We start from the raw sequence: 27,740 nt of genomic DNA, 5'->3' as shown, positions 1-27,740 counted from the left end.
GGCACTGCAAGGAGGAAGGAATGTGCCCATTAAGAGGTCAGCATGGCTCATCTCACAGAAATAAAAGGGAAGATATGAACCAAAGCTGCCCTGATTTGAGCAGGCAGAGCAGCCTGAAGTGCAGAACAAAGCAATTCTCAGCACTGACATTTGTCAGAAACCTTTCACAAAGAATCAATGGCATCAGGGATGTTTAAGTGTCATTTTTGCTTTACCACCAGAGCTGACGGCATCTTGTCACAGGAGCTTTGTTTCAGATTGCAGGGTATTTTTCCATCTTTTCATGCTCTTATTGAGAGTATTTATTGAATAAAGAGCAGAAGACATGCAGAAGATTTCCAGGTGAATAAAGCTGGTGAAAAGCATAATTTAACTACTACATCTCTCACTTAATTTAGAATACTGAGGAAGCTTGTGCAGTGTTCACAACACATAAAAACATCACCAGAGGAGAGGTGAATTCACACACATTTGTGAATGACCCCAGCTGTAATTTCAAAAACTAGACACTTCTTTTTTTTGGAATAATTCTCCTGAACAAGACCAGGAGCCATGTGATCCACCTGTGCCTCCTGCTGCTGGTGACCAGAGGACAGATGTGCTGCTGAAAAGCTGCAGCACTGTCAAACCACCATGAAAAATCTCAACAACTGGGATGGATTTTTAGGAACCACGCTGCCTATGGTACTTAGAAAAAGGCCTGAAGCAGAAAGTTCATTTTCTTCTCACCCTTTTGGCCTGTTCAAGCTGTTCAGAGAGCTCCTCCAGGGCAGTAGCATGCCTCTGCCTGATCTCCTGGATCTGGGCTTCATGGTTTTTGGTTTCCTCCTCAATTGCTTTCTTCAGTTCAGCCACCTCCTGCTCTCGCTTTGTCCTGGAGGAATCATGAAGGGTCATCAAAAAAAATCAACACTTCATTTTTTTAAAATCACAGCTGAATTTCAGTGGTGCTTTCTTACACAGACCACGATCCTACCTCAGCTCTTGCTGTGCTGCAGTGGTATCCAAAGTATCTTCCAGTTCTGTTTTCAAAGCCTCCAGCTCCTCACTCAGATCCCTTTTCTGCTTTTCTGCCTTGTTCCTTGATGCCTTCTCAGACTCCAGATCCTCCTGGAGCTCTGCAATCTGAGCCTGCAGCTCCCTGATCACCTTCAGTGCGTTGTTCTTCTGAACTGCTTCCTCATCCCCTCTGCCAAACAGGCACCACAGTTACTGGCACTGCCCCTCCCCTCAAAACCCTCTGCTTCAACTAGCTGCAAACACAGCTTAACTTTCCACAGAATAAATAGAAACATTTACAGAATGCTTGGGTTGGAAGGGACTTTCAACATGATCAAATTCCCACCCCTTCCATGGGCAGGGACACCTTCCACTAGCCCAGGTTGCTCCAAGCCCTGTCCAACTTGGACACCTCCAAGGAGGGATAAAAGATATCACAGATAAAACCAAGGTGCACTGTCAGAATTATCAAGCTTTAGTTCACAGTCAAGTATTCCAATTTTGCAGATCTCAGCACTGCCCCGGAAATGTTCCATCTGTAGAATTTTCTCTTCCTGCAAAATTATACTTCAAAATTGCAGGTGGTGTTCAGCATAACATGGGATTGCAGGAGCATCACACAAACCCAGATAAAGTCTGTCCTGCCCAGCACTTTGTTAAGACCCACTGAGAAATACACATTTTTCCCTCCTGAGGCCGAATTTTGGGAGATTAAAAAAGCCTCCAGAGCCCAAACACTGTTATACCACGTGAAACTTCTTCTTTTTGCAGGTTTGTAGAGCCAGGATGCCGAGGGATCCCTGAATTCCTGCAGATTTGCCTTGTCTGTGCACAGAGCTGGCTGCAGCTGCAGCATCCCAGCTCTGACTGCAGCCAGGTGGAATCAGCTTGGGGGAGTTTGTGCCACACTGACCTGGCCACAGCAGCCTGCAGCTCCTCCTCCTTCTTGGCCAGCTGGATCTTCAGCTCCTCAATCTGGGCTTGCAGCTCAGCTATTTGGTCCTGCAGGTCTGTTGTTTCCCCATCCAGTTTTCTTTTAGCTTTTTCTAACTCTTGACGGGTCTTCTCCTCCTTTTTCAGGCGTTCTAAAGGAAGCAAAGAATTAAATTCCTATGGAATTGTTCCTCTTGTCACCCTCAGGGACTCTGGGGTGGCAGGAAGGGTGGGAAGTTTAATTTATGCTGCCCCAATTCTTTCTCCAGCCTGCAGAAAAAATGAAATAGCAAAGGAGAACTGCATGACTTAGCCAGAAAGTCAGGGGAAAGTCTCTGACAACTGGGAATGGTTTGAGCTGAGGCAGCAGAAACATCCTGGTAGAAAATAAGGAGTGGGATCTGACAGAGCAGCTTGAGCTGTTAGGCCAGATAATCAGAGACATCAACACCCAAAAAAGAAGATAAACTGTGGACTGGAACAATTGCATGGCTTTGGAAGGCCAGACTCCAAAAAGTCTACAAAGGCATAGCTTAAAGTAAACTTGAACAAACCATTTTACAAGGATCTGTGCTGTTTAATCCCATCCCACCAATATTTAGCAAAACTCTGCAAGGCTGAGAGCTCCCTCCAGTCATTTCCTTGTGCAGCTGGGCTAGCCAGCCCCCATGAGCAGGGCCAAGCAATCACAGCCACTGCTCTGAGCTGCCTGGGGCACAAGCAAGGCAGAGCCTCAGCCCAGTTCTAGGGGCACTGGCACAAATGGAGAATTCTAAGTGTCAGCAGGAGTTATTGTTCAATGCTCTGTGGCTCCTCAGTGCAGAGATTTCCCTCACTCTCTTCCCAAACCTCCCTGTGGACTAGACAGAAAGGGAGCCATGGTCAGGAACCAGCTCAGAGCCACCCTGGGCTATTTGGGATTTTCCAGACAACCCAAGGTAACACTGCTTTTCTCCAAGCAGTTTCACATTCCAAAAGAATTGTACTTTTCCCTCTGTTTTTACGTGAAGTTCCTGGTGAGTGACAGTTACAGCAGTGACACAAGGCCCAATTCTGTAATTGAGAGAGTTCACAGCAAACTGAATTAATTTTTTCCCCAAATATCAGTGCCTAGCAGTGCCAAGACTCTAGCAGAGAGACCTGAATGGCTTCTTGATTCATCTCCAAGAGTAAATATCATTTTACTCTGCTTTCCTAGCCAAGAAATTGCATGACTTAAATATAAGCTTTAATTTCCACTTCTAAGAACATCAGTCTTGGAATGGCTCTGTAACCAAACACATCTGTCAAGTTCCTAGTCCTGATTTAAGCACAGAGCTACTCCAGCCTTATTTTCCAGTGAGTAAAGCTTACTTAGACCCATCTGAAAGTCTCTGAATGCAACTGCTGAAGACAAGGTTCATCAATCACTGCTACCCCTGTTAGCTCAACACCTGCCTACACAGATAAGGTAAAACCCTGATATCCTTCCAGAAGCACATCAGCATTAAAATATGTACCAAGACAGGCCCCAACACACCAAGTGCAAGAACCATTCCCAAATTAGGGCACAGAGAACAACTTTCTCTATTATTTTGCAACTTTGATTTGGCAGCTCATTAATGTTGCACAGTATCTATAGTAATTAAAAAAAAAAAAACCTCAACACAAAATCAAGAAGAGCTGCATATGGGGCAGGTTTAACTTGTGACAACACTGGCAAAACAATCAGAAATAAATGGCTAAAGGAGTGGAACCATTTTAGAGGGAATCATGGAATGGTTTGGGTTGGAAGAGACCTTAAAGCTCAGCTCATTCCAGCCCCTGCCTTGGGCAGGACACCTTCCACCAGAGCAGGCTGCTCAATAAAAACAGAGCACTGTAAAATAAAATGCATCTATAATGAAGATAAATATTAAGAAAAGCAAAAAAAAAAAAAAATTTGCTTATTGAAAAACAGTTCTGGAAGCCTAAAGAGTGCCTGCTGCCATTCCTGCAGGAATACAGTGCTCTGGTGTCAGACAAAAGTGGGAGAAGCTTCCCAGGAGCCAGGATGCTTTCCCTTGGTGCTAACGGAGGCAGGCAAGAGCAGGGATTTCTGAGTGTGTCTACACAGGACATGGATTCTCAAAAATGAAAACCTGACAAGTTCAACAGGAGACAGACTGAGCAGCCAGATGCAACAAGCCTTGCAAGAGACAGAGATTTCCTGCAGGAACTGGCTGGAGCAGCAGCTCTGGGTCTGCACAGCTCAGGTTACTCTGCCAGGCTGAGCAGACCCTGCAGCCCTGCCCCAAGGGATCCATCCCCCCTGGAGCAGGACCAGGCTGCTCCCAGGCCACTCCAGGCACTACAAACCTTCCAAATCAGTGATCATCATTTCCTGCTTGTTCTTCAGTTTGGCCAAGTTTTTGGCTTTTTCTTCTTCTTCAGCCAGCTGAGAAGAGCATTCAGCAATCCGATCCTCCATCAGCTTCTTCTCCTGGGGAGGAGAAAGGGGAGGAAAAACAACTTCAGCACAAGTTCAAATACAGGAATGCACAAAAGCCACAGAGGGCTGTCAGAGAGCACAAGACTCTGTTACAGATTTTGTTTCTAACACAGATTTCACTTCAAGTGATTGTCAGTATCAGGGATCAACTGCAATTGTTTGGAACCATGAACACTTATTTTCCAAGAGAGGCCTGGAATTCAGCACACAGCAGGCCTGGCTTTAGGGCAGCACTGGAAATCTGTTTGCAGAGAACAATGGCAGCTATAAACCATATTTCCAGCTCTAAGGTTTGGGAGGGTCATGAAACTGGGAAGAGTGCATGACAAACTCCCTCTGGAATGTCAGCCCAAACTCATCTCCAGTGTCTCAGCTTTGCCCTGGTCACAGCCCAAAGTGCTCAGGTGTCCCTGATCCTGTGACAGCAGCTTTGGGAGCTGTCCCTGGGCACCTCCACCCTGCACACTGCTCCCACCTTCAGAAATTTGGAATTTTGGTCCTCCAACAGCAGGATCTCCTCCTCCATCTTCTTGATCTTTGCTTCAGCTGTCACTTTTTCAAGCTGCAGCTTCTGCCGAGCTCCCTCCTCCTCATCAAGCTGTTCCTCCAGGTCCTGGGAAGAGAGACAAGAGCATCTGTGCATTTCCCAGGTTATGCAGGTGGTGACATTTAGGCTTTTTTAACTGAGTGACAAAGATGTGCTCTTTTGGAAAGCCTCTTGCCCCAACACACACTGACCCCACGTTTGCTTTGTTAGATTCATTTACAGGATCAATGATCTGGTAAGGAATTAAGGGCCATGGGACACACGTGGGATTTTTGATGCTCTCAATTCCAGCTTTGGCTGAAATGTGCTCTCTAGGAAACACACACTCACTGCCACAATTCCAACTGCAAGATAAAAAAATCTGTAATTAATGACAACCAACCAGATCAGGCTTTATGTCAGACTTCCCAGCACAGTGCACCTAAATGGGGCACGGGGTGGAGAAAAGCCAGGATCTGGGAAGAGATTACAGAGGAGACAGCTCTCCTTATTTCAATATCACAGCTGAGCCAGTTCAGTTACTGACACAAAGAGTTAAAAAGCAAGAATGCCCTGCGCTTCTGAGGCTTTAAATATAATTCTTTTAAATATGATTAACAGATATTTTTAAATTGCATCAAAAGCTGTGAGAAGTGGAGTTTATTTCCTCTCCAACTACTTTTAATATTTTTAAAGACAGGCAAGTTCTCAGCTACTCCCTTTTTCAGGGCCACCATTATTTAAAAGGAAGCATCTAAATAACCTGATTGTCAAAAAAAAAACTCTATCAAGTAACTTGGAGAAAATGACATTGCTTAGTGAAGTCCAATGAGTAAAATCCTTCATGATGCTCCCTGGATTTCAGTCCAGAAGGAACATTTCTCTCCCAAGTGACACCATGCCATCAGTCTGTCCCTCAGCCCTGTGCAGCCCTGCCTGGCTGCTGCCCTCTCAGAGCCCTTTGCTGCCTTTAGTGATCCCTCAGCACACACTGACAGGGCATCCTGGCTTTCCTTTCTCTCCTCACCTGCCTGAGACCACACAGAGCTCATCACACTCAACACAGGCAGAGGAGAGAAAAAAAAATATCATCTTATTCCACTCAGGAGCCAAATTCCTCTGTCCTGTAGAGATGCTGAGGGAGCTTCCCCATCCTACTTCTCCATCTCCAGTCACTGAGCACCATACCTGGATATGGCCCTGCATTTTCTTCTTCTCATTCTGCAATATTTGGTTTCTTTCCTCCTCCTCCTCAACCCTGGACTCCAGATCATGGAGAATTTCTTCCAACTCTTGCTTTTTGGCAGCCAAGCGAGCCCTCATCTCCTCAGCCTCTGCAAAGAGCTCTGTCTCAGCCTGGAGCTGCTCTGCAAGGATGTTCTTCTCCTCCAGAACCTGAAATACAAAAGGCAGTAAAGCTTTAAAAATGACACTTCAGAGACTCTCATGAGAGAGTGACAGCCACAAAGGCACTTAAAGGCCACGTTCTGCTGCACTTCCTGCCTCCCATGCCCACATCCCAAACCAGGGACCTCCAGAAGAGGCTTCAGCAGCAGTCCAGAGGACACCAGAGGACATCTGCTCCCTGCAGAGTGGCAGAGCAGTGCCATGGGCTGATCCTGGCACTTCTGGCCAGTCCCAGTGCCCATCCCTGAGGATGCCACTTGTCACTGGACGTGGAGGCTCTGACTGCCACCCCTGGAGTGCCCCACCCATGAAGTCCACGTCTCTCCAGGATGCCCACGGGACACAGCCAAAGGCACAAGTGCAGGGAGGTGACACTGAAACTGCTCTTCCTTCATTCACCACATTTCTGCCATCACAGAAAGCCACCAGATCTGCAGAGCTGTCCCAGGTGCTTGCCCAGCCCAGGCACAGAATGAAGCTGCCACTGAATTTCTCCTGTAAACCAGGAGAGGCCACACAATCAGGTTGTGTTTTGTTAACGTGCTTCTGCCTCCCTGCAGGAGCAGCTCTTGCTGTATCTTCCTATTCCACATTCCAGCAGAGGGGGAATCAGCTCACCTGATCCTCTTTTGCTCCCTCATGGAGCCCTCTGTGCTCTGTCCATTGTGCCCTCATGGGACAGAGCACAATCCATGTCCTGCATACCAAAAGCTGATCTTGGACACAAACCTGTTGATGTTTCCTTTCCATTTCCTCAAGTTCTGCCTCCACTTTTGTCTGTTTTTCTTTCACCTTCATCAGCTCCTCGTCCTTGGCTTGAAGCTCTTCTTCCTGACGAGTGACCTGGAGAAGAGGCTTCACCTGCAAAGGTTCCAAATGAAAATGTGAGACCCTGCACTCACCTATTTACAGGTGAATGAAACAGAAAAGAACAGAAGGAACCTTGGTGAAGACTCTCCACCACTGCCAGTGCCTCAGCTTCAAATATGCAGCACAATTCCTCTGCAGGATTTTCAGTGCACTCAGCTGCTGCTGCTTCTTTGCAAAGGCCCTGAAGACAGCAAGAAAAAGTTAAATAAATAAATGTGTTAAATACAGCTGAGCATCATTTAATTTTTAGGTTACCCAACCCCACAACACTTACAGACCATAAATAGCCTTATTGATAAGTTTCAGTAACTACACTGAATTTGTGAGTTCTTGCTCCTGTAGAGTCAGAGCAAGAGCTGCATTCACCATTTCCAATAATTAAGAATGCAGTTTGCTCTGACTCTCAACAGGCTGTTTTTCTTAAAAAGACAGAATCAGGATGCATTAGCTACTTTAATTTTTAAAAAGCAGCTTTCCAAAGTACTTCCAGGAACCTCCAGTGGGACAGGAGGAGAGACAAAGGAATTTGCAGCCACTGAGAAGGGCTGTGTGTGCCACAAAGGCAAGAGCAGGGAAAGGAGATATTGTTAAGGAATGAAGGTGCAAATTCTCCCCAGGCAAAAATCCACTTAATACCCAGGACACAATTACAGTTCCTCAGGCAACACCCTCAGAAAATCTCTCCTGAGATTCAAGTTTTAAAGCACAGCTCCCTGTCAGAGGGGCTTGAGAGACCCAAAGGAAGATGCAGTCCCAAGAGCACGCTCACTTCCTGGCCAGGTATCCCCTGCACACTGCCTGGAAGAAGATGATGATGTCTGTGATCTTCAGATCCCGCTCTTCCTCCAGGTGTGCCAGGACTCCAGCTCGGAAGAAGATCTTGCTCTGTCCAATTCTGTACAAGTTGGGGTCCAGCTCCAAGGCCCTGATCTGAACAGACAGGCAAGGGCGTTGTAGTTACACCAAGAGAAGGACAATTCAATGTTCTGACAATATTTAGCTATGAACACTTACCATACGCTCACAGGCCTGCTTACCATCCATGAAACCTTTGGGAATTGCATTGGGAGTGAGGATCTCGTACCTCAAAGGCAAATGAAAAAACACCTTTACATTCAGCAGGTAGCAATGTGATTTACAGGATAAACCTGTAGCACAAACTACAGTGACCAAGTCACAGTGAGGGAATTTCCCCAGGAAGCTTTTCCAGCAGCCAATTTTGGATTGTTTCCCCTTGCCTACTGCCTTTAGAATGAACTGCAGCAGTTAAACACATGAAGGTCAAGGCCTCACAATCAGGTTTTGATTTTCTTTGAGCTGGGCTAGGGGAGGAGGGAGGAGTGTGGGGTCTTCAATGATTTAACAAGGAACTTTAGCTCCTAAGAACTCAGAAGGCTGCTGCTGCTGGTGTTACCTCTGCCTGAATTCCTGGAACACGATCCTGTTGGGGAATCCCTGCCGACAAATCCTTATTCCTTCCAAAACCCCGTTGCACCGGAGCTGGTCTAGAACCAGATGTGGGTCCAGTTTTCCAGCCTGGACGAAACAAAACGAAACAAAACAAAACAAAAAACAAAACAAGGATGATTTTAACCGGTGTTAGTGGCAAACTGTGCTGTCAGTGTCTCAGGCCAGAAGCCAGCTGGGTGGGTCAGGGGACGTGCAGGGATTCCGGGCTCCGTGTGACAACCGTGCCAGCCAAACGCGACTGGAGGAGGAAAGCCCAGGCAGGCTGCAGCACTGAGCGCAGGTGAAGAGCAATGAGAAGGAGCAGGAGGAGTGGCTGGCAGCCCCTACCCTCTTCTCGTGGTTGGGGATGATGCAGCGCACGAAGTTGGGGTTGGTGTTGCGGAGCGTGGCCATCAGCTTGGTGAGGGACTCCTTGTAGAGCTGGCCCACGGTGCGGAACATGCCCTTCTTGGTCTTGTAGGCAGAGCCAAAGGCTGTCTCGGTGATGCCGGTCACCTGGTCCAGCCCCACGATGCGATCCACTGCGGGGGACAAGAGGCAAGGGCTGAGTGGCCCCCGGGGCTGGCAGGGTGGCCGGTGGCACGGCAGCGGCAGCGGAAGCTCGGGGACAGCGCCGGCGGGGCCAGGCAGCGCAGCGGGACCGCGACACTGTGCACAAGCTCGGGGGCCAAAAGCCACAAACTCATCCAGTGCAAGAGTGTGTAGCTTCAGGAGGTACAGGCTGAAACATCCAGCTCTTTACTTGCAGTTCTACATGACCAGGAAAGCCGTTTTCTGCGTTTAAATCAACTTCACGGAGGTGTAAATCCCAGCGTGCAGGCAGCTCTCTGAGTTCTTACAGTGCACAGCGTTTCTGGAATTACACATCTGTGCATGGAAAGTCACTTATGACAATGAGACAGATTAAACCTGACTTTAGTTCATGTTTTAATAGAAATTTGCAGAAGGGTTGGAAATAGTGTTATTTCTGTGACAAGAGGAGGAAAAGTATCTGCCAGACTCGTGCTCAGCTGCTATTTGAAGACTTCTTCCCATTTTAAAATACACCTGCAAAGACCTCCCTACCCGAAAGACAAGTTTCAGCCCAGGAAAACTCCACACCAAAGCACTTCCAAGCTGCCATAAAGCATCACAAGAGAGATTTGCCTTTGGTTTTTTTGAACATTTTGGGTAAGGATCTCAAGGGTTTGTTTTTCAGAAGCACAATCAGAAATGTGAGTGCCATTATGAAAACCTTGAAGGTGATTCCATGTGCATGTCAAGGATTGTGTTACCAGTTCACTCAAAGATGCTCAGGTGGTTTAACACCTCAATAATTACAGCTGGTGCTTCTTAGGACTGAGCAAATCCCAACATTGGTGGGTTCTCCATGAAATCCAAGCTGGGCAGCCAAAAACAAGGAACTATTTGTAGGCTACAGCTTCCATTTTGTCACGTTATCTTCAAATTCATTTAAACCAAAGCAGAGGGAATTATGCTTTGCTACCAGAATTATCTGACAAATAAGGGACACTATTTAACTTCTTCATAATATTCAACTGGTCAAAGGTCTATTAAAAAAAAAAAAAGGGAAATTAAAAGCAGAGAAAAACAGGGCAGCAAATTTGAATAATAAGTTGTAACTCTTGTGTGTAGAGCAGAGCCTAGATCCTCCACAGGGTTTTGAACACAAGAATCAAACTCCTTAAAGTTGGAGAAATAAGTAGGTGGTAAGGTGTCTATAAGGTCACATCCCAAATATCTGTTTTGAAGCAGAATTCAGTCCCAAATCAGAGACGGGATAGAGACTACAGGGAGTCAGTTTTATAGAGAATTAAATGTTTGTCAGTATTGGAAACTTGCACCCACAGGCCCCACTAAGGACTGCAACCACTCAGCTTTTTTTCACCGTGTACTTCCTAAATTTAGCAAACAGATCTGGTCCTGCAGAGTTTTGTGTTGCTCCCCTCTGTGCTCCAGCTCTAGGAGGGTGATTTATATTTCAAACAGGATGACTGGAGTTAAATGTAAGCTCTGCCTATAGGTTTAAAGCATGAACTGCATGAGTGGACCATCACCCCTGGCTGGAGGCCCTGGATCAAAGCTCTGCAGGAATTCCTTTAGGAACACCCCTGCTTTCCTCAGGGATGGGATGTATCAGGAGTGGTGAAAGATAAACCCAAAATCTGAGGGCACAACCTTCCCATCCATCTGTTTCTAAACTTGGGGAGAGGAATCCAAGAAGGATGAGGAAGATGACCTAAATATCTCAAGTGTCTTCAAAGACATTCCAAGTGCATTTCCTGATTTCTCAATACCCCAAAAAACATCTGCAGCTTATACAAATATTAAAATTAATAGGCTTTTAAATAAAAGAACAATTCCAACAAGGCTGGGAGAAGTTTATTTCACCTTCTAGCCCCAATAAAACTGCAGCACTCATCCTGATACTTCAAAACATTCTTGAGCTCTCCTCCCAAAAGGACACAGCCACGTCCTAAAACATCCCAGAGCTTTGTCAATGTTGGACTGCAGAAAGAAGCTTGATAGTGTTTCCAAAGCTTTTGCATTCTCTCAAATGCTTGCAGCTACCAGAATTGTCACTTAGAGGCAATTCTACATCTCCTCATGGAACCAGGAAGCAACAAACCTTTTCATCTGCAACGCAAAACTGGAGATGCTTTGTGTGTGTGCAGCAGCAGCTGGACAGGAATGCACTGGGGGCCCCGGGGGGGCTGGAGGGGGGGGTTCACCTAAATTCAGCATGAAATGAGAAGTTCATGCAAGCCTACGAGCAAAAATGGTTCTCCTGGAGGTACAACAGCCCTGCCTTTAGTAGGCCTACTGTTTTATATCCATTCACCTGGTGGCTCATGAAGACCAGAAATATTGTCATAGAAACAGGCTCTCTGAATATTCTGAATCTCTAAGGCAGAGAAACAGCAGAAACAGAAAGACAGAAGAGCAGATACACAAGACACTTGAGTTAGTAAAAACAACAGGTTCATCAATTGCAAACACACTTCACTGTGCTACAAACGCAGTTAGGCCACAACATATCCCATGCACATTTCAATGGTCTGTGGGAACAGGGTTTGAGGATTTGGACCATAACACAATTGCTCTGTGTGTGTCCTCCAAGGGAAAGGGGCAGATCCCCAATCAAAAAGTTCTTTACAGATTCATTAAAGCTGCTCTCTGTGGCTGCCCAAAGAGGGAAACTCAGCATTAACCTCCAGCACCACCTCAATCACAAGCTTTATTTCCTCCTCAAGTAACAAACTACAGGGTTTGCATCTTCTCACATGGAAATATACTCTAATCAGTAGACTGTGATGTTAAAAAGCAGAATAGACAAGTCCCTGCTAAGTATTTATGTGGCTATTTCTGCTTTTTGGAGTCCTTTGGTGCAAGTACTGATAAAGACTTTCAGGTGACGGGCAGGTAACCTGGCAGAGCAGCACTTCAAAGAGGATTTGATTTGAATGTGCAATATCTCAGCACTGCTACAGCTGTTACTGCAATTCATTTTAGGAGATGTGCATTTCCAGAGTAGCACCCACCACTGCACAGGGAGTAACTGTGCTGGTGCTCACAGAGACAATGTTTACAGCGTTTTACCAACAGCAAGAACCACCCCAGCTGCTCACACTCAGGACTCCACTGCAGCAAGTCCCAACCAAGAGTTTTGGACAAGATTCCACATGAAACTGGACACAGAGAAACAAGTAATAAGTGAATATCAGTTCAGTAATGAACATGAGAAGCAGCTACTCAGAAATGGTACATGTGCAAGGTGCAACTCAGCCTCCTTGGTGTACTTTGGGCACTAAGTAAGAGAGAAAATGCTGTAGGTATTTACAATGGAGAAGTGGAGGGTGAGGAAGGAACAGGCATTAAAAAAAAAAAAAAAAAAAAAAAAACAAGCAACTCATCCAGCAAGGTGAAATGACCAACAATCTGTGCTCAGAGCTCTCTTACCATCCTTCCAAAGCTCAGCCACGAATTTGTCTGAGGACTGGTGCAGGAGCGTGGCCACGTTGTCGTTCAGGGGGTCCATGTTCTTCATCAGCCACTCATCTGCCTTGTAGTCCACCTGCAGGGCAGCCAAGAGCAAAACCAGCTGCAGGTTTCTATTTCTCAGCATCAGACATCAGAGGTGCTTTCCCCTCACTGTCAATGCTCAGAATCACAAAGGCTGGAAAAGGCCTCCAAGCTCAGACCCAGCCCTGCCAGCCCTGGGTGCTCACATTTGCTTGCTGAGCCTCCTTAGGACAGCTCAAAGTGCCACAAGTTTGTTATGCTTTTGAAAGAGTAAACAGGAGCTTTCTTCAAAATTCAGCAATCTGACTTCTTCCTTACTGACAGCTGGCTGCTTATTTGCTGCCCAGTTTCTTGTCAAAATAAGGTTTCACTGTGAAGATGTAAAACCAGCTCTAGGATAGACACCAGCTACTTTATCTAAATTACTGGAGAGCAAATTAAGGATGTGCTGCAGCATGATTTTTGAAAATTTCTCTAGAGTATTTACATTTAAACACTTGGTTCTACACAGAAAACAAAGTTCTTATCTTTAAAGGGCCAAACCTGTGGTTTCCAAATAAACCCCAGCTCAGCAGCAAAAAATCATTGATACCAACCTGGGCTTCATCCCAACACAGGGAGCCCTAAAATTCCCTAAGTCCAACAAAATCTCTGTAGACCAGCATGGCTCTGCTTCAACCAAGGCAAAAATTGTCTAATTTTGCATCCAGGCTTTGGAAGGAAAGCAGAGTACTCTCCCCAAACCAACCTTTCCAAACAAGAATTGAATGTGGAGCCCTTACCTTCCCTGCATAGTGAATAATGCAGAAGTCTGCTTTGTCCTTTAGTTGTCTTGGCTTTTGGAACTTGGAATGAGTTCCTTGCTCTTGGACCAATTTCTCCACAAATGTCTTGTCAGTAGCTTTAGGGAACCAGCATTCTTCATCCAGCAATGCCAACACACCAGGGGGATTTGCCTGAAAAGCAGTTTGAGAATGTGTTCATGTTTATATATATATATATGTGTGTGTGTGTATTTCAAAGTTTAATATTTCCAGTGCACCACTGAACACCACAATTAGTCCAAAATGCTTCAAGCCTAATTTCAGCTAAAACAAGCTGTGGGGGAGTCCAGGTCAAGATTAAGGCAGATTCAAACAAAGTCATTGCCATGTCCATGGGGACACCACTGAGCTGGTCCAGTGCTGACCAGAGCCTTGCTTTGTAAGGGTTTATACTTAAAAGGTTCTGAGGGGATGCAGAGTTCACCCATTTGGTGAGGGATGTCTCAGTGTACCTGGCATCACACTTACAGAACAGCTGAGAGGGTACTGAGGTTTGCTTTTAAATTAATAAATAACTTGAGGTGTTTTAGGTTGTTCACCTAAACATGTGCACACTGAGGGCAGCCACACTTGTCCCCAAGGAGGAGATTTGACCTTCCAAGGAGGCAGAACTTTCTCAGTTCCACGCACACAGTGCAGACTTTTGATAACTGAAACAAGATTTCCCTTCTGTCACAGGAAAACAGGAATGCAGCTTTTCTGCTGGTCAGGATGCACAGCAGCACTGGGAGCTCACCTGCACCCCAGCATACACAGAGACAGGGAGGGAGGAGGACCTGCAGTGGCCCAGGTTTCATGTAAAAGGTTCTGAGATGGAAAGAACAAACTTTCAGGAGTCTCTGCTCTCCCCAGCTGCTCCTCCTGCTCTTCAGCTCCCATAAATCGAGCAGCCAGAGGGGGAGGTTAAAAACCACAGTGACTAAAACCACTTTTAAGATCCTGTTTTCCTATTTGCAAGGCAATTTTCTGAGGGGAAACTCTACTCTACACGAAGTTTCAGGAATTTTGCTATTTTGCTTCCTTCCAATGAAGGAAGTCTACCACAAGTCTTGGAAAAAACTTTCTACCTGAGTCCCAAAGCTCCTACACCACAATGGCACAGTTTAATGACACTGACAGGATTAATGACTTCATTAGTACCAGGGAAAAAGGCATAAAAATAGCAGCTTCATATCTTGAGCTCAGTGTTTTACACTGACATAAGGGCAGAATCCCCTCTGGATAAATCCTTTTATTAACAATACACGGTATTTTAGAGTTGAACTTCAGCATTCCAGTTAATTCCCTTTTAATGACAGCTCCACAAGAAATGTCTGATTTGCAGGCAGCAAAAGCCACAGTCAGCACTCCAAGCTCTCCTCCTCAGAGCATTATTCATGTGCAAACTTACAGGTCTTTCAATTAAGTCAATGCAAGGCTGCAGATCCAGGCCAAAATCAATGAAGTTCCACTCGATCCCCTCTCGCTGATATTCCTCTTGCTCCAGGATAAACATGGTGTGGTTGAATAACTGCTGCAGCTTCTCGTTGGTGTAGTTAATGCAGAGCTGCTCAAAGGAGTTCAGCTACGAGAATAACATCAGTGTTCAAGAATGAGTCAGTGACAAGACACCACAGATCTGGGAGTCAAAAATTTGACTTTATAAGGAAATTCTCCAAAACTTTGCAAAGTTCGAGTAGAACGTAAAGAAAACTGGAAAGCGATCCTGCAAATCTCCATTACATAAATTATAGTGGGAACAACTATCACACATAAAAGAAGGATTAAAGATTAAATTATGACTTTTTGGCACTGTCAAAAGCCTTTGTACACCCCAAACCAAGCCCTCGTGTAACCTGGGACCACGCTGCCTTCAGTGCCTCTGCAGCGTGTCCTGAGCCCACCGAAACAGGGAAAAGGAAAACCCGAGCAGGGATATTTCCAGGTACCTCGAAGATCTCAAAGCCAGCAATATCCAGGATGCCAATGAAAGAGGCTCCCTGGCGTTTGGTCCTGTCCAAGGCTTTGTTGATGCGGTGCACGAGCCAGCGGAAGAGGCGCTCGTAGGTGGCCTTTGCCAAAGCCTCCACTGCAAAGTCCGCCTGAAAACCCAAACAGGAACATTTATTTACCCTGGAAGAGCCATCAAAAGGACACAGACATGCATGTTATCACAAATAACTCAGTAAAGGAAGAAGCTGGATGGAGTTAATACCAGTGAGGAATGAAAACAAGCAGTAGGAACAGTTTGGAGTTCGATCAATGTTAAGAAAAATTTCTTTCTAAACTGTTCCACAAAAACAAAAGGTTTCCAAGTATTTGATAGTGTCACAACATGAAAGGATGAAACCAAGAGAAAGTCAAGGAAAGGGAAAGGTTTCTTCTATTCTACAAGTGATTTTTACCATATAAGAACATTTCATAAAGACAGTAAAGCTTTAACAGAGCAGCAAACACTCAAAGGCAATTTTCTTTGTTAGGAGCTAATGAGGATGAGGCAGCTTCCCTCGGTCTTTAAAGCACCTTTTAAAGCTCACCTGCTCTTTGGTCTGGGCTTTCTGGACGTAGTCCCTGCCCACTTTGATGCGGGGGGTGAGGATGGCGCGGGTGAACTCCATGACGTTCATTCCCAGCAGGTGGCAGAGCTTCTGTGCGACTGCGAGGGACAGAGGGACACGGGGACAGGGGGACACGGGGAGGGAGCACTGAGACCCTGCCCCGACACCTGGGAGCAGCTCCTCACCAGCAGCTGGCATCTCAAGAGCTGCACCAGTGCCCGGGACAGTGCTGTGTGTGTCCCCAGGGCTGGCAGAGCTCTCCAGAGGGACACAGCTGGATGTCCCCGGGGAGCTGGAATTCATCATGGGGCAGCTCATTAACAGCTCGGGTACGAGGGCTCATTTAGCTGCTTTAAAAGGGGACACATCCCTTTTCTCACCCCCGGGGCAGCATGGGGACATCACACATCAAATCCATCATCCCAAAGGTGCCTTAAAATCTCAGGGCAGGCAGCAGTGCCAGCACAAAGCAGGGATGTGCCACCCTGTCCAGGGAGCTGAGCACTCCCCAGCCCTGGCAGTGCCCAGGCCAGGCTGGACAGGGCTTGGAGCAGCCTGGGACAGTGGGAGGTGTCCCTGCCACGGCAGGGGGCTGGAATGGGATAATCTTGAACCCAAACCAGACTGGGGTTCCAAGGATTTTACACAGAACAACACCACAGGCAGCACAGTGCACTTCAGCAGCAGAACCCTCCTGATGTCATTTCATCTTTTAAATAGTGCATTACCCACTCCTGCTGCAGCAGTCCCTTCCCCTGAACACGAGGCCCAGGAGCTTGGGTGGTTGTGATTCCACACTTCTAAAAATGACACTGACACTGAAGGTATTTTTAGGTGCAGGGAAGTGTTGCCCTTTAGCAGGAAGCTCTCCACACCACCCAGTAAGTACTTGGCCCCTTATCTTTATCATCTGATAGTTTCTTTTGCTGTCAAAATGAAAATAAAAGGTGTTTTTTCAAATCAGCATTGGAAAACAGATGTTCATACCAATACATGAGAGTTTCTGCTGCATTATTTCTTTCTTTACTATTAAAAAAAAAACTATTATTGCTCTTTAATGCTGAGATTCTGGCCATATGCTCACGAGAAGGGTTCATGACCTGACACACAACCAGTGAAATCAGGGCAGTGTCCCAAACTGAGCACTCCTTCACTGGAGCTGCCAACAGGAGCATTTCTGGGCTCTGAGTATACAAATATGCACCAGCACATCAGATAAAACTCACAACCTCAGGGGCCAAGTAGGAAGTGCTCTCAGGACCTTTAAAACAAACAAACAAATAAAACAAGAACTTGAAAATATTAAGTTACTGTAAAGGATTTTGCAGTGCAAGGAAGGAGGGTCCCAGAGTACCCCAAACACCACACTCAGCTCCTTGCATAAACCAGGGACGTGGAATTTATTGTCCCAGTCTTTCCAGTCAGTAACAAACTGTGCTTCAGGTGAGAATAATACCAAAAAAGCACAGCAGGTGTGATCCTAACCACCACATGAGGCTGCAGCCAGCCCTTCTGAGCTGCCCCTGAGGAAAATGATCCCACTCCCAAGTGCAAACTGTCACATCTAAGGGCAGGACTGGGTCACCCTACCTCAGCTGGATCCATCCTGCACTTTAAAATAAGCATCCTTCATCTGAGGATCACAGGATGGTTTGTGGTGGAAGGGCCCTTAAATATCACCCAGTTCCACGCCCAGCCACGGGCAGGGGCACCTCATTTGTTTGTAATGAGAAAGGACCATCTAAAAGCTGTGACTGGAGAAAACCCTGCCTGTCCTGACCCGTGTTTGATTACTGCTGGGGTTTGGAGAGGAAATTCTGAATTAATTATAAAGCCAAGATAGCGAGGAGCTCCTGTCAGAGGTGAACATGAACTTTATGAGATTGCTTTGAACTTCTGCCCTCTCAGCTGAAAGGGCCCTTCCCAGTCTGGTGAGCATGAAATGATTCTCCAGGTACAGCTTCTGCATCCTCCTAAGGCACAAAGGCTCTGTGGCTGCTCTCATATCTCTACTTGAACCCAGGATTTGTTTATCTGCATTTCCCATCTCTAGGGGAGGATTTGCTTCCCATGTTCTTTGAATGGGTTCCCATCTCCAGTGCCCACACAAACTCCTTCCCATGGCCAGAGCCAGCACCTGGCCTGCTCACACCCAGCTCAGCCTCTGAACAAGGGGAGACCCTGATTTCCCCAGAGGATGCAGGGAAACCCCTCACAATGAGATGTGACAAGAAAGAGAGATCACTTACACTCAATTTCTTCAGAAATGAAATTATACCAAATTCTTAAATACAAGAGGATAAAAAATATGCTTCAATTGTGATCTGAGCTTTTCATCCTTTTGGCTTTGGAAGTCAGAATTTTGTATCTAGCACTATAAACATCAAAAGTATCAATACATTTACAGGCAGTGTTGTAATTCAGAATTGATGTCTAAAAACCAATGGTAATGCAACTGAAGTCAAGACAGCCAGGAAGCATCTCTATCTTTCCACATGGACAAATGACCCAGGTGGGTTCTCTAAACCAGCAGGAAAAGCCAAAAAAAGTTAACCCCTCACCCATCTCAGTGCAACACAGAAAGGGCCAAAAGCCAGGTCAGTAACTACTGACCTTCAACCCCACCTGGGCAGCAGCCACTGCCCTCAGAAAGGACAATTTTGGGCACTGCAAGTGACCCAGGTGCTCAGGAATTTGGGACAGTTGCAGAATGAGGCCAGACAAGAACCTGAGCTGTCCATGAGCAGCAGCTCCTGGGAATGGTGGTTCCCACTGCCCTTCCACTGAGGCCAGCTCTCAAACTGTCATTCATGAGAACATTTCAAAGGCTGCCACTGTATCCTTCAATAAAAACCTCAAATGTGCCTCTCAGCACTCTCAGCAGCTTTTTTTTTTTGGGTGGGGGAAGAGATACATCCTTCAAAATGCTGATTGCATTGCTGGCACTGATAAATTCAGTGTCAGCCCCACTGCCAGGACACTCCAGAAATCAGCCTGCTCTAAATGCAGCATTCCTGTCTTCAGCCACTGCACCATGGAAGTTGTGCTTGGCTCCAGGGCTCTTATCATTGGCAACAAAACTGCTCTCAGCAACCAAAGAAAACAAACTGATTTAAGCATGAACTTCTTCCTAAGGCTTAAGTCTTTGGAGAGAGCAATAAACAAGATTACAACCAAAATACTTGTCCAAAGCTTAGCAGCAATGCAAACAGCATAAATTCCCTGATGGACACTTGCATTTGTCTGCAGCAGGAGATGGAATTTAGGAATTGCCTGTTGGTGCCATCAGCCCAGCCTGGCCTCATTTTGGCCCAGAGCACTCCCAAGGATGCTCAGCACTGCTCTGAGCTTGGCAAGATGTGCACTGCACAAAGGCCAAGGACACGCTCCAGACATGGGAACTCACCAGTGTTCTCTGGCATGGAGGCCTGATCTGTGTTCCTCTCCTTCTTGAAGGAAATGTTTCCAAACTGCAGCACTGAGGACACCACTTTCAGCATTGCTGTGATAACAAGAGACATGTGCATCAGTTTCATGGCACAGGGCTCAGCTGAACAAATTCTTCTCCTGTTTCTTGTGTCACTTTCCTTCCAGATTCCGAGGAGAAGTTCAGGGAGGAAATACAGTTTGTACTGTGCTTTTTGGACAAATGGCTTGAATTCAACTCCAGTTGGAGTTAAGCAAACATTTTCTTCAGGCTGTCAAAGACACTGAGGCAACATTAAATTTGGTGACATTCAACTAGCAGAGTGTGTGTGTGTAAGAGGGAAAAGGACACTCTGAAAATCCCAGAGGCTCTGTAACTTACACAAGATCTCATCGTGTGAAAAGCCCATGATATGCATGGCTTCCATTGTCTCCTGGAAGTTGTCCTTGTCTTGTTGCCCAGGGATGGGGATGTAGCCATTAGATAAAAATCTGTAATTGTTAAATCCTTCGAGCAGCAGGTCAGCTGTGTTGGGGGGAAGGGAAAGAGACAGAAAAATAAGCTCAGAAATGCTGTTCACACCCACCCGTGCTCTGTTCTCACTCAATTCCCCAGCTCTGCTTTAGGAAATCAGTTCCTCAGAAATGGCCACAAGCCAGGACAGCAGCTTCTGAAACCCTAAAAATACAAGTGCACCTCCCAAGCTGAGGCCAGACTCAGACTCTCTCCCTGCAGCAACCTCCATGAGCTCTTCAATGCATTAAACCAGCCCACAGAACACTACCCAGGTCCAGCACCATCTCAAATCCTCATCTGGAATATCCTAAAAGGAAATCTCTGCTGAAATGTAACAGAAATGGAGGTGGGGACTGATGATCCATCGAGGATGCTGAGCACCAGCTTATCTCCTACAGGAGGAGTGCACCAATTCTCTGAAGTCTGTATCTTTATGAGCTTCACTTATCACAACCCACCAGGAATTCCCAAGGAGGGAAAAAAAAACCCAGACAGAGTTGAGATAACCACCCCAGCACTGCAATGGCTTGAAGAAAGCCCCGGGGTTTCATTAGGTGGGGGTTAAATTTCTCTGTAGGCTGGAGGAGATGGGGCTGCCTGTTTTCAGATGGGAACTCTGCAGCTCCAATCCAGGGATTCCCAGCCAGAGCCTGCCCAAACTGGGCTTTGGCAGGGAGGAGACAAGGGCTTGGAATGCCCATTGGAGTGGCTGCCCAGCACATCTGATAAAACACAGCAGCGATTTCAGGGCAGAGCTACCCGGCCTCTCCTTTTAAAACTCATCATCCACGACCAAAGAACAACTCCAACCCACCCTGCACCCCTGAAACAACAAATGCAGCCCCCAGCAGGTTTCAAATGGACATTGCCAGCTTACACTTGAGGTGCTCTCCTGCTCCAGCCAGGAGCTGGTAGAAGATGTGGAACGTGCGCTCGTCCTTGGCCTGGCGGACGGCTCGAGACTTCTCCAGCAAGTCTGGGATCACCTGGAGTCAAGGCTCACCTGCAATGCTTGCTTCAAAACACACAGAGAGCTCCAAAGCAGGCTGTGCAATCGCTCTGAGACCAGAGAGAATTTTAGGAGCAATGCCCAGAGCAGCTGGGGCTGCCCCTGACTCCCTGGCAGTGCCCAAGGCCAGGCTGGATGAGGTTTGGAGCAGCCTGGGACAGTGGGAAGTGTCCCTGCCATGCCAGGGGGGACACTGAGGTCCCTTCCACCCCAAACCAGCCTGGGATTCTGTGGCTGGACTAGCTCCAACATGGACTTTTTGTGACTAAGTAAGAGATTTCCAGCTGAGACAGGTAGAAGCCCACTGTTCATTGCAGCAAACTCTTGACATTTCTCCACTCCCATCCCAGGCTGTTTTCCCTGCATTCCCTGCAGCCACCACTGTCTGCCATGGATCAGCTGCACTTCTGGTGAGGGGCAGCTCCCATCCTTCTCCATCACTTCTACTGAGGTCAGAGCTGAACTCTTAATCCCAAAAAGGCAGCAGCTGCTGAACTCAGAAGTCCTTTATCATCCTTTGTCATTCCTTCCAAGCATTGCACTTTTCCATAACAATCCACACTGCCTTTAAACAGCTCCCAAATTCAATTTCTGCAGCAGGTAGTGCCTGATTAGCTGCCATGAGCTGTAATCTTATTTAATTTTTTTACTTCTTGAGATCCCATATTGTAAAGCAAATGTAGGACAGGGATTTGTAATGACAGTGGCAAGGATGAGTTCCTGTGATGAAGAAGAAATTCTCCAAGAGTTAAATCCTCCTGTTTTCACAAAGCTCTGGGCAAAACAATTCATCTGGACTTTCCTAAAGGCTGCCTTCATTCCTGTGCTATGGTGAATGAAAAAAAAAACCAAAACACTTATCATTGCAGCATATTTTGAATAACTATAGATCTTTCCCAGCCTTATTGGGAAATCACATTTTCTGACAATTCCAAACATTTAATGTTCAAATCAAGCGGTTTCAAAACACAGGAACCAAATGGAAACTTAACTACAGCATTGTTTATGATCAATGTTCACTTAATGTTGTTTACCAAGACTCTCAACTTCATCCTTTCATGACCACTCCACTGCTGTTCTCCCAGAAAACTCAAAATTGCACAATACATTTTTAGCACAGAGAAAACAACTTCAGGGAAGGGCTTTCAGTGCCAGTATTTTTACTTGGTTTTACACTCATAAATAAGAACAACTCTTGGAGCTAAAAGGGAATTCTCTTTGGTATTAATTATAATTAATTAAGTATAATAGAAGGCCTTGTGTTAGTGAACCCAGAAGAGCTGAGCTCTGTCCTGGATCAGGAGCATCCCTCTCCAGGCAGGGGCTGCTCCTGGCACCACACAGAGGCTCAGGAAGGGATTTTCAGAAATGTTCCCAGAGCAAGCACATTTTACATGGTTTCCCTTTCCTGGGTTTAGGGCCAGTCTGAAAACCCTGCAGGTTTCAGAGAGTGGAATTTGGGAGTTTAGGATTTCTGAGCAAATGGAAGCTGCTGAATCTGTGATATTTGAGCAGTTATTTTGAAACAAAGGGAGAGATGGATGCTGGCAAAGGAATGTCCAAGTGTGGCAACCTTTCACTGCATTCCAGTGAATTCTAGGGTTAAAAGCAAAACAAAGCAGGGAAGCTGCATTTTGCAAGGATGTGGCAGGAAAAAGGATACAGGTCTCAATGTTGGCCCCAACAATGTAACCAGTGACATCGAAGTTAATCCTGATGAATTTGCCCTGCAAAGAAAAGAAGAGTTTTTCATAATTACTTTTTTTTTTTTAATTAAGTCAATGCTGGCCACACCAAACACAATCCAAATGCATTCATGGATCCAGGATTTCCCAAGCTCAGAGGAAACCTTTCCCCTTCCACGGGCTCAGCCATCACTCCAATGGAGCACACTCCAAAGACTGGGGAACTCCCAGTGCAGACTGATTTGGAATCCAAACTCCTCTGAACGTGACACTCAGTTTTCCCTGGGCAAACCCTCTGGCTGAGGTGGGAAGCAATGCTGACATTCCAGGTGTGCACATTCCTGTAGCATTTTCTGCTGCCTGAAGGGGCTTCAGCTCCTGACTCTCAGGTGCTGCCTGGCCCAAAAGATTTCTCCTTCCTTTTCCAAAAGGCCTCCGTGGCCTCTCTCCAGCTCAGCTAAGGGCTGAATTCTGTTGACACCATCACAGCACTGAGCTTTGGGAAAGCCATATCAGAGGGAAGCACTCAGTGCTGCCACATAAATCCAGCAAGCCCCCTCTCCTGTCCAATACAAACCAGAGATTGATCCCCTGGAACACCAGAGAACTGCCTTTGGTAGAAGAAAAAAAGGGGGAAAAATAAAAATTAGCCACTGGGCTTCTCTGAGTCTTCCCTGGGTTACCAGGAGCAGGGAAGGCTGTCAAACCTGCATGGCTGAACACCAGCACCTCTCACTTCGTGGGAGGACAGGGATTTTTAAAGTCAGGTTTTAAAATGGCTGTTAAAGATGATTTCTTTTTTTTTTCTGCATGAGATGAGACCATCTGGAATGAATTATATTGCTCCTTTATGAAAACAGAGCTGGAGCCATCAGAGTGATTATGTTCATGATGGCAATGCAGAGCTCAAAATAACACAAACCAGATGCTAACATCTTTTAGGGAAAGAAGTATTCTCATTAAATTAGTACAGTCTCTGATGGATCCAAGACAGGTAACAAAGTAGAGCCATTGTGCACTGAAACCTGTTGATGTTATAAATCCTGTACCCAGCTTCTATAAGCATCAGGAAACATTATAAATAACAGGGCTGTAAAATTTAAAAAGCTGAATTTCCACAAAACTCTGCTCTCCCTTCTGGGCTGAAAGGGCTGATGGATTTAGTCATACAGTTTTCCAGAGTTCTTATCGTGGAGTTGAGTTCATGCATTATAAATCCAAGCAACTGTTGAAATGTCAAAGACAGACAAGAAATCTTTCATTTGTTCTGTAAATTTTAGTGCTGAGCAAAAAGATTTAATACCTCCTGTACACTTTTGAAGTTGCACTAAAAACATCTTCCCCCTGAAATAAGAGATGGCTTTTTTTTTTTTTTTTCCCCTTCAAAGGAAAGGAAGTTCTAAGAAGTGGTAAAAAGCTATTTATTCACCCTGAGTCCACCACAATTTTTAAAACAATGGAAGCCATCAGAAGTGGTTATCAGCCACCAAAACACTGTGAACAGCAGGCAGGGACCCAACAAAAACATGGAGCAGCTACAGCAGTGCCTGACACCTGGGCTAAGTCACACAGTGGCTTTTTGACTCCCCTAAAGCACATCAGTACATTTGCATGGGGTTTTATATGCAAGCTGAGTGTTTTTGCAGAAATTTAGGATGTTCTCTCCAATCCAACCACGGGATGAAGTCACAGCTATGCCCAAGAAGGCTGCAAGCTCCTTGGGGACACCAGTCCTTCCCACCTGAGAGCAAGCCAGCAGCATGTGTGCACACAAGCCCCAGCTCAGCTCCCCAGCACAGACTCTGGGGAGTCTGTTAGCTTATGAACTGCTCAGGGATGGCTGGAGTTAGAATAAAATCCTCTTTTGCCAAGAGCCAGCGAGGAGGTGTCTTCAGTGAGCCCAGAAACGCAGAAGGCATTGTAAGGGAACCTGGATCCGTGGAGGAAGAGAGCAGAGGAATCTCCTGCTAGCAATTAGAGAAACACTTGGCAAGGGTGATTTCTGCAGCAGCAGCACAGGCTGCTGAGTAGAGCTTTCAGTAGGGACAGGCTCTGCACAGGCTCTGCAGGGACAGGGCACTCACAAAGCGGGAGGAGTTGTCGTTCTTCACCGTCTTTGCGTTCCCGAAGGATTCCAGGATGGGGTTGGCCTGAAGAAGCTGCCTCTCCAGCTCCCCCTGCAAACCACAGAGACGGAAAACAAGCAGATTTAGCACACAGCACCGTGCAGGGGTCAGGCATTCTGCCTCTCCCGACAGCCACCTCCAGAAGGGGATTCTCATCCTTCCCCTCACTCCCAGACCTGCAGAGTTTCCTCCATCCAGGGCTGAACGTGGCTGGATTTTGGGTGGTGTTTTTCTGGGCAGGGTTTGTTTATCAAAACACACACACAGAGACACACACAAACAGAGCAGGGACCAGACGGGACTCGATGGATGTTGAAAATCACTGAATATGGGGGAAAAAAAAAAATCACATTTAGGGCTAATGAAATCAGGCACAGACCTTTGAGAGCACAAGGGAAGAAACCAATTGAACTGATTTCAGGTTTTAGATTTAAACTTTGTGCTGACAATACAGCTATCTCAGAACACCTGGTTTCAAACTCAGACATACCTATTTTCAAACTTGCTTTCAGGTGAGTGAAACTCCCCTTCAGTCAGCCAGACTGAAACTCAGCTCATTGCATCACCTGTGACCTGGCCACACCAGCACAGCACAACTGAGCAACACCAGCTACAAACACAGTTTTCAAATTGCTCAACCCAGCCAGCATTGCTCAGGGTGCTTAATGCATTTGTTAAATGTTTCTGTCAGCTCTGGCCAATGAGTTTAGAGTTTGAAGTACTTATCTCAAGGAAATTGCACAACAGCTTTTACAAGTTAGGTCCATGAGGAGGTCTGGTAACAAAAAAAGTCTGTGCTGCTTCCAAGAGCCCAGGAGGCACAAATGTACACAGGAAAATATATTGTCTTCTTGCTCTGAAGGATGGTGTGGGGGAAAAAAAATAAGTGAAGCTGTCTGGAATGTAGTCTCCAATCTGACGTTTGTGTTCATGAACCTGCTTTTTCCAATTATTTATAGTCTTGGTGAATAAAGGCCCCAGACCAAGCATCAAAGAACAGGAAGCATTAAGTCTCTTAAGGCTTCCACACGGGGTCAATTCTTAGACAGGAATTTTTAAAATTCGCTATACTTAACACCTAAAAGAGTTTTATTTATATATTGAAATATATTTCAAGCTCTCCTGGAAATAAATGGCTGCTCCTTCTTTTATGTGACCTCAAGTTATCTGCTCAGAAGTTGCTTACTTCCAAATGTGCTCCCTTTGGGACTACACATTCCCTAAATTCTGGGGTAAGTCAAGAAGGAATAAATGCAGAAGGAATAAATGTGAGTCTTGGTCCAGAGCAGACCCAGCAGTGCCATGACAGGGCTGCCAAGGTGACAGCTTGAAGGCACTTCTAAACTGACAAAAAACTGCAATTGCAGAGAAACTGGATGCCTGTTACAGACACTCTGTGCTGTCTGCAGTTGATAATTCTCCAAATTTCCCAGGAAAAAGCCTCGGACCCTGGGAATGCTCCCACCTCCCCTCCCAGCTCTCTGCCTGCTCCTGTGGGCACAGCAAGCCCCAGGGAAGCATTCCCTCATCACTGCTCCTGGGACAAACCCCAGCGTGCCCAGCTAGGGCAGGGAGCGTGGCACGGCTGGCACGTCCAGCTCTGGAATTTTGGGGAAGAAATGCCCCAACTGCACAGCTGGCACATCCAACTCTGGAACATTTTGGGGAAGAAATGACCCAACTGCACAGCTGGCACGTCCAACTCTGGAATTTTGGGGAAGAAATGCCCCAACTGCACAGCTGGCACGTCCAACTCTGGAATTTTGGGGAAGAAATGCCCCGACTGCACAGCTGGCACATCCAACTCTGGAATTTTGGGGAAGAAATGCCTCAACTGCACAGCTGGCACATCCAACTCTGGAATTTTGGGGAAGAAATGTCCTGACTGCACAGCTGGCACGTCCAACTCTGGAACATTTTGGGGAAGAAATGCCCCGACTGCACAGCTGGCACGTCCAACTCTGGAACATTTTGGGGAAGAAATGCCCCGACTGCACAGCTGGCACGTCCAACTCTGGAACATTTTGGGGAAGAAATGCCCCAACTGCACAGCTGGCACATCCAACTCTGGAATTTTGGGGAAGAAATGCCCCGACTGCAGAGCTGGCACATCCAACTCTGGAACATTTTGGGGAAGAAATGCCTCAACTGCACAGCTGGCACGTCCAGCTCTGGAACATTTAGGAAGAAATGCCCCAACTGCACAGCTGGCACGTCCAGCTCTGGAACATTTTGGGGAAGAAATGCCTCAACTGCACAGCTGGCACGTCCAACTCTGGAACATTTTGGGGAAGAAATGTCCTGACTGAACAGCTGGCACGTCCAACTCTGTAACATTTAGGAAGAAATGCCCCGACTGCACAGCTGGCACGTCCAACTCTGGAATTTTGGGGAAGAAATGCCCCGACTGCACAGCTGGCACATCCAACTCTGGAACATTTTGGGGAAGAAATGTCCTGACTGAACAGCTGGCACGTCCAACTCTGTAACATTTAGGAAGAAATGCCCCGACTGCACAGCTGGCACGTCCAGCTCTGGAATTTTGGGGAAGAAATGGCCCGACTGCACAGCGAGTGCTCCGTGGCACGGCTGTGTCCCAGCAGCACTGCCTGGGCTGGGAATGCACAGCAGGGCTGGAACAAACCTGGAAAAGCCAGCAGAGAACATGGATGAACACATCTAGCCCATTGCTCTGGCTGGAGGCAGGAAGGGCTCAGCAGCTCCTTTTGCCCTCAGCCCTGAGCAGCTGAAGGGAGCAGTTGGATGCTCAGCTGTGGGTGAAAACCATGGGAACGAGCAGAGCTGCACACACAGACTCGTCACAGCTGTCACCAAGGAAAGCACAGCCCTCACTGTGGAAGAAGGCTCCTGATTTGGGAGTTTTCCTCTCTCCATGGGCTGCTTTCAGCCAAAAAGCA

General features: G+C 46.6%; 1 protein-coding gene across 2 annotated transcripts in view; it reads right to left on the bottom strand.

Annotated features, from left to right (window-relative positions):
* Window positions 1-27,740, bottom strand: part of MYH10 (myosin heavy chain 10) — an 86,218-nt gene that overhangs the window by 12,373 nt on the left and 46,105 nt on the right. The window contains exons 6-28 of one of the 2 annotated variants that reach the window (XM_053994909.1): window positions 24,781-24,873; window positions 22,675-22,738; window positions 20,880-20,978; window positions 19,868-20,011; window positions 19,466-19,561; window positions 16,039-16,157; window positions 15,451-15,603; window positions 14,913-15,086; window positions 13,481-13,654; window positions 12,636-12,750; window positions 11,518-11,580; window positions 9,003-9,196; window positions 8,620-8,741; window positions 8,220-8,289; window positions 7,975-8,135; window positions 7,278-7,386; window positions 7,065-7,196; window positions 6,117-6,323; window positions 4,878-5,015; window positions 4,270-4,393; window positions 1,913-2,084; window positions 977-1,189; window positions 730-874 (exon numbers count right to left, since the gene is read on the bottom strand). In XM_053994909.1, the coding sequence (XP_053850884.1) occupies window positions 730-874; window positions 977-1,189; window positions 1,913-2,084; window positions 4,270-4,393; window positions 4,878-5,015; window positions 6,117-6,323; window positions 7,065-7,196; window positions 7,278-7,386; window positions 7,975-8,135; window positions 8,220-8,289; window positions 8,620-8,741; window positions 9,003-9,196; window positions 11,518-11,580; window positions 12,636-12,750; window positions 13,481-13,654; window positions 14,913-15,086; window positions 15,451-15,603; window positions 16,039-16,157; window positions 19,466-19,561; window positions 19,868-20,011; window positions 20,880-20,978; window positions 22,675-22,738; window positions 24,781-24,873 (3,081 nt within the window). The remainder of the gene's footprint in view (window positions 1-729; window positions 875-976; window positions 1,190-1,912; window positions 2,085-4,269; window positions 4,394-4,877; window positions 5,016-6,116; window positions 6,324-7,064; window positions 7,197-7,277; window positions 7,387-7,974; window positions 8,136-8,219; window positions 8,290-8,619; window positions 8,742-9,002; window positions 9,197-11,517; window positions 11,581-12,635; window positions 12,751-13,480; window positions 13,655-14,912; window positions 15,087-15,450; window positions 15,604-16,038; window positions 16,158-19,465; window positions 19,562-19,867; window positions 20,012-20,879; window positions 20,979-22,674; window positions 22,739-24,780; window positions 24,874-27,740) is intronic. The other variant, XM_053994908.1, reaches the window with a different exon arrangement.

The sequence above is a fragment of the Vidua macroura genome, chromosome 19, assembly GCF_024509145.1.
Source record: "Vidua macroura isolate BioBank_ID:100142 chromosome 19, ASM2450914v1, whole genome shotgun sequence".
In the NCBI taxonomy this organism is placed as follows: domain Eukaryota; kingdom Metazoa; phylum Chordata; class Aves; order Passeriformes; family Viduidae; genus Vidua; species Vidua macroura.
This window is presented reverse-complemented; position numbering and strand designations above follow the sequence as displayed.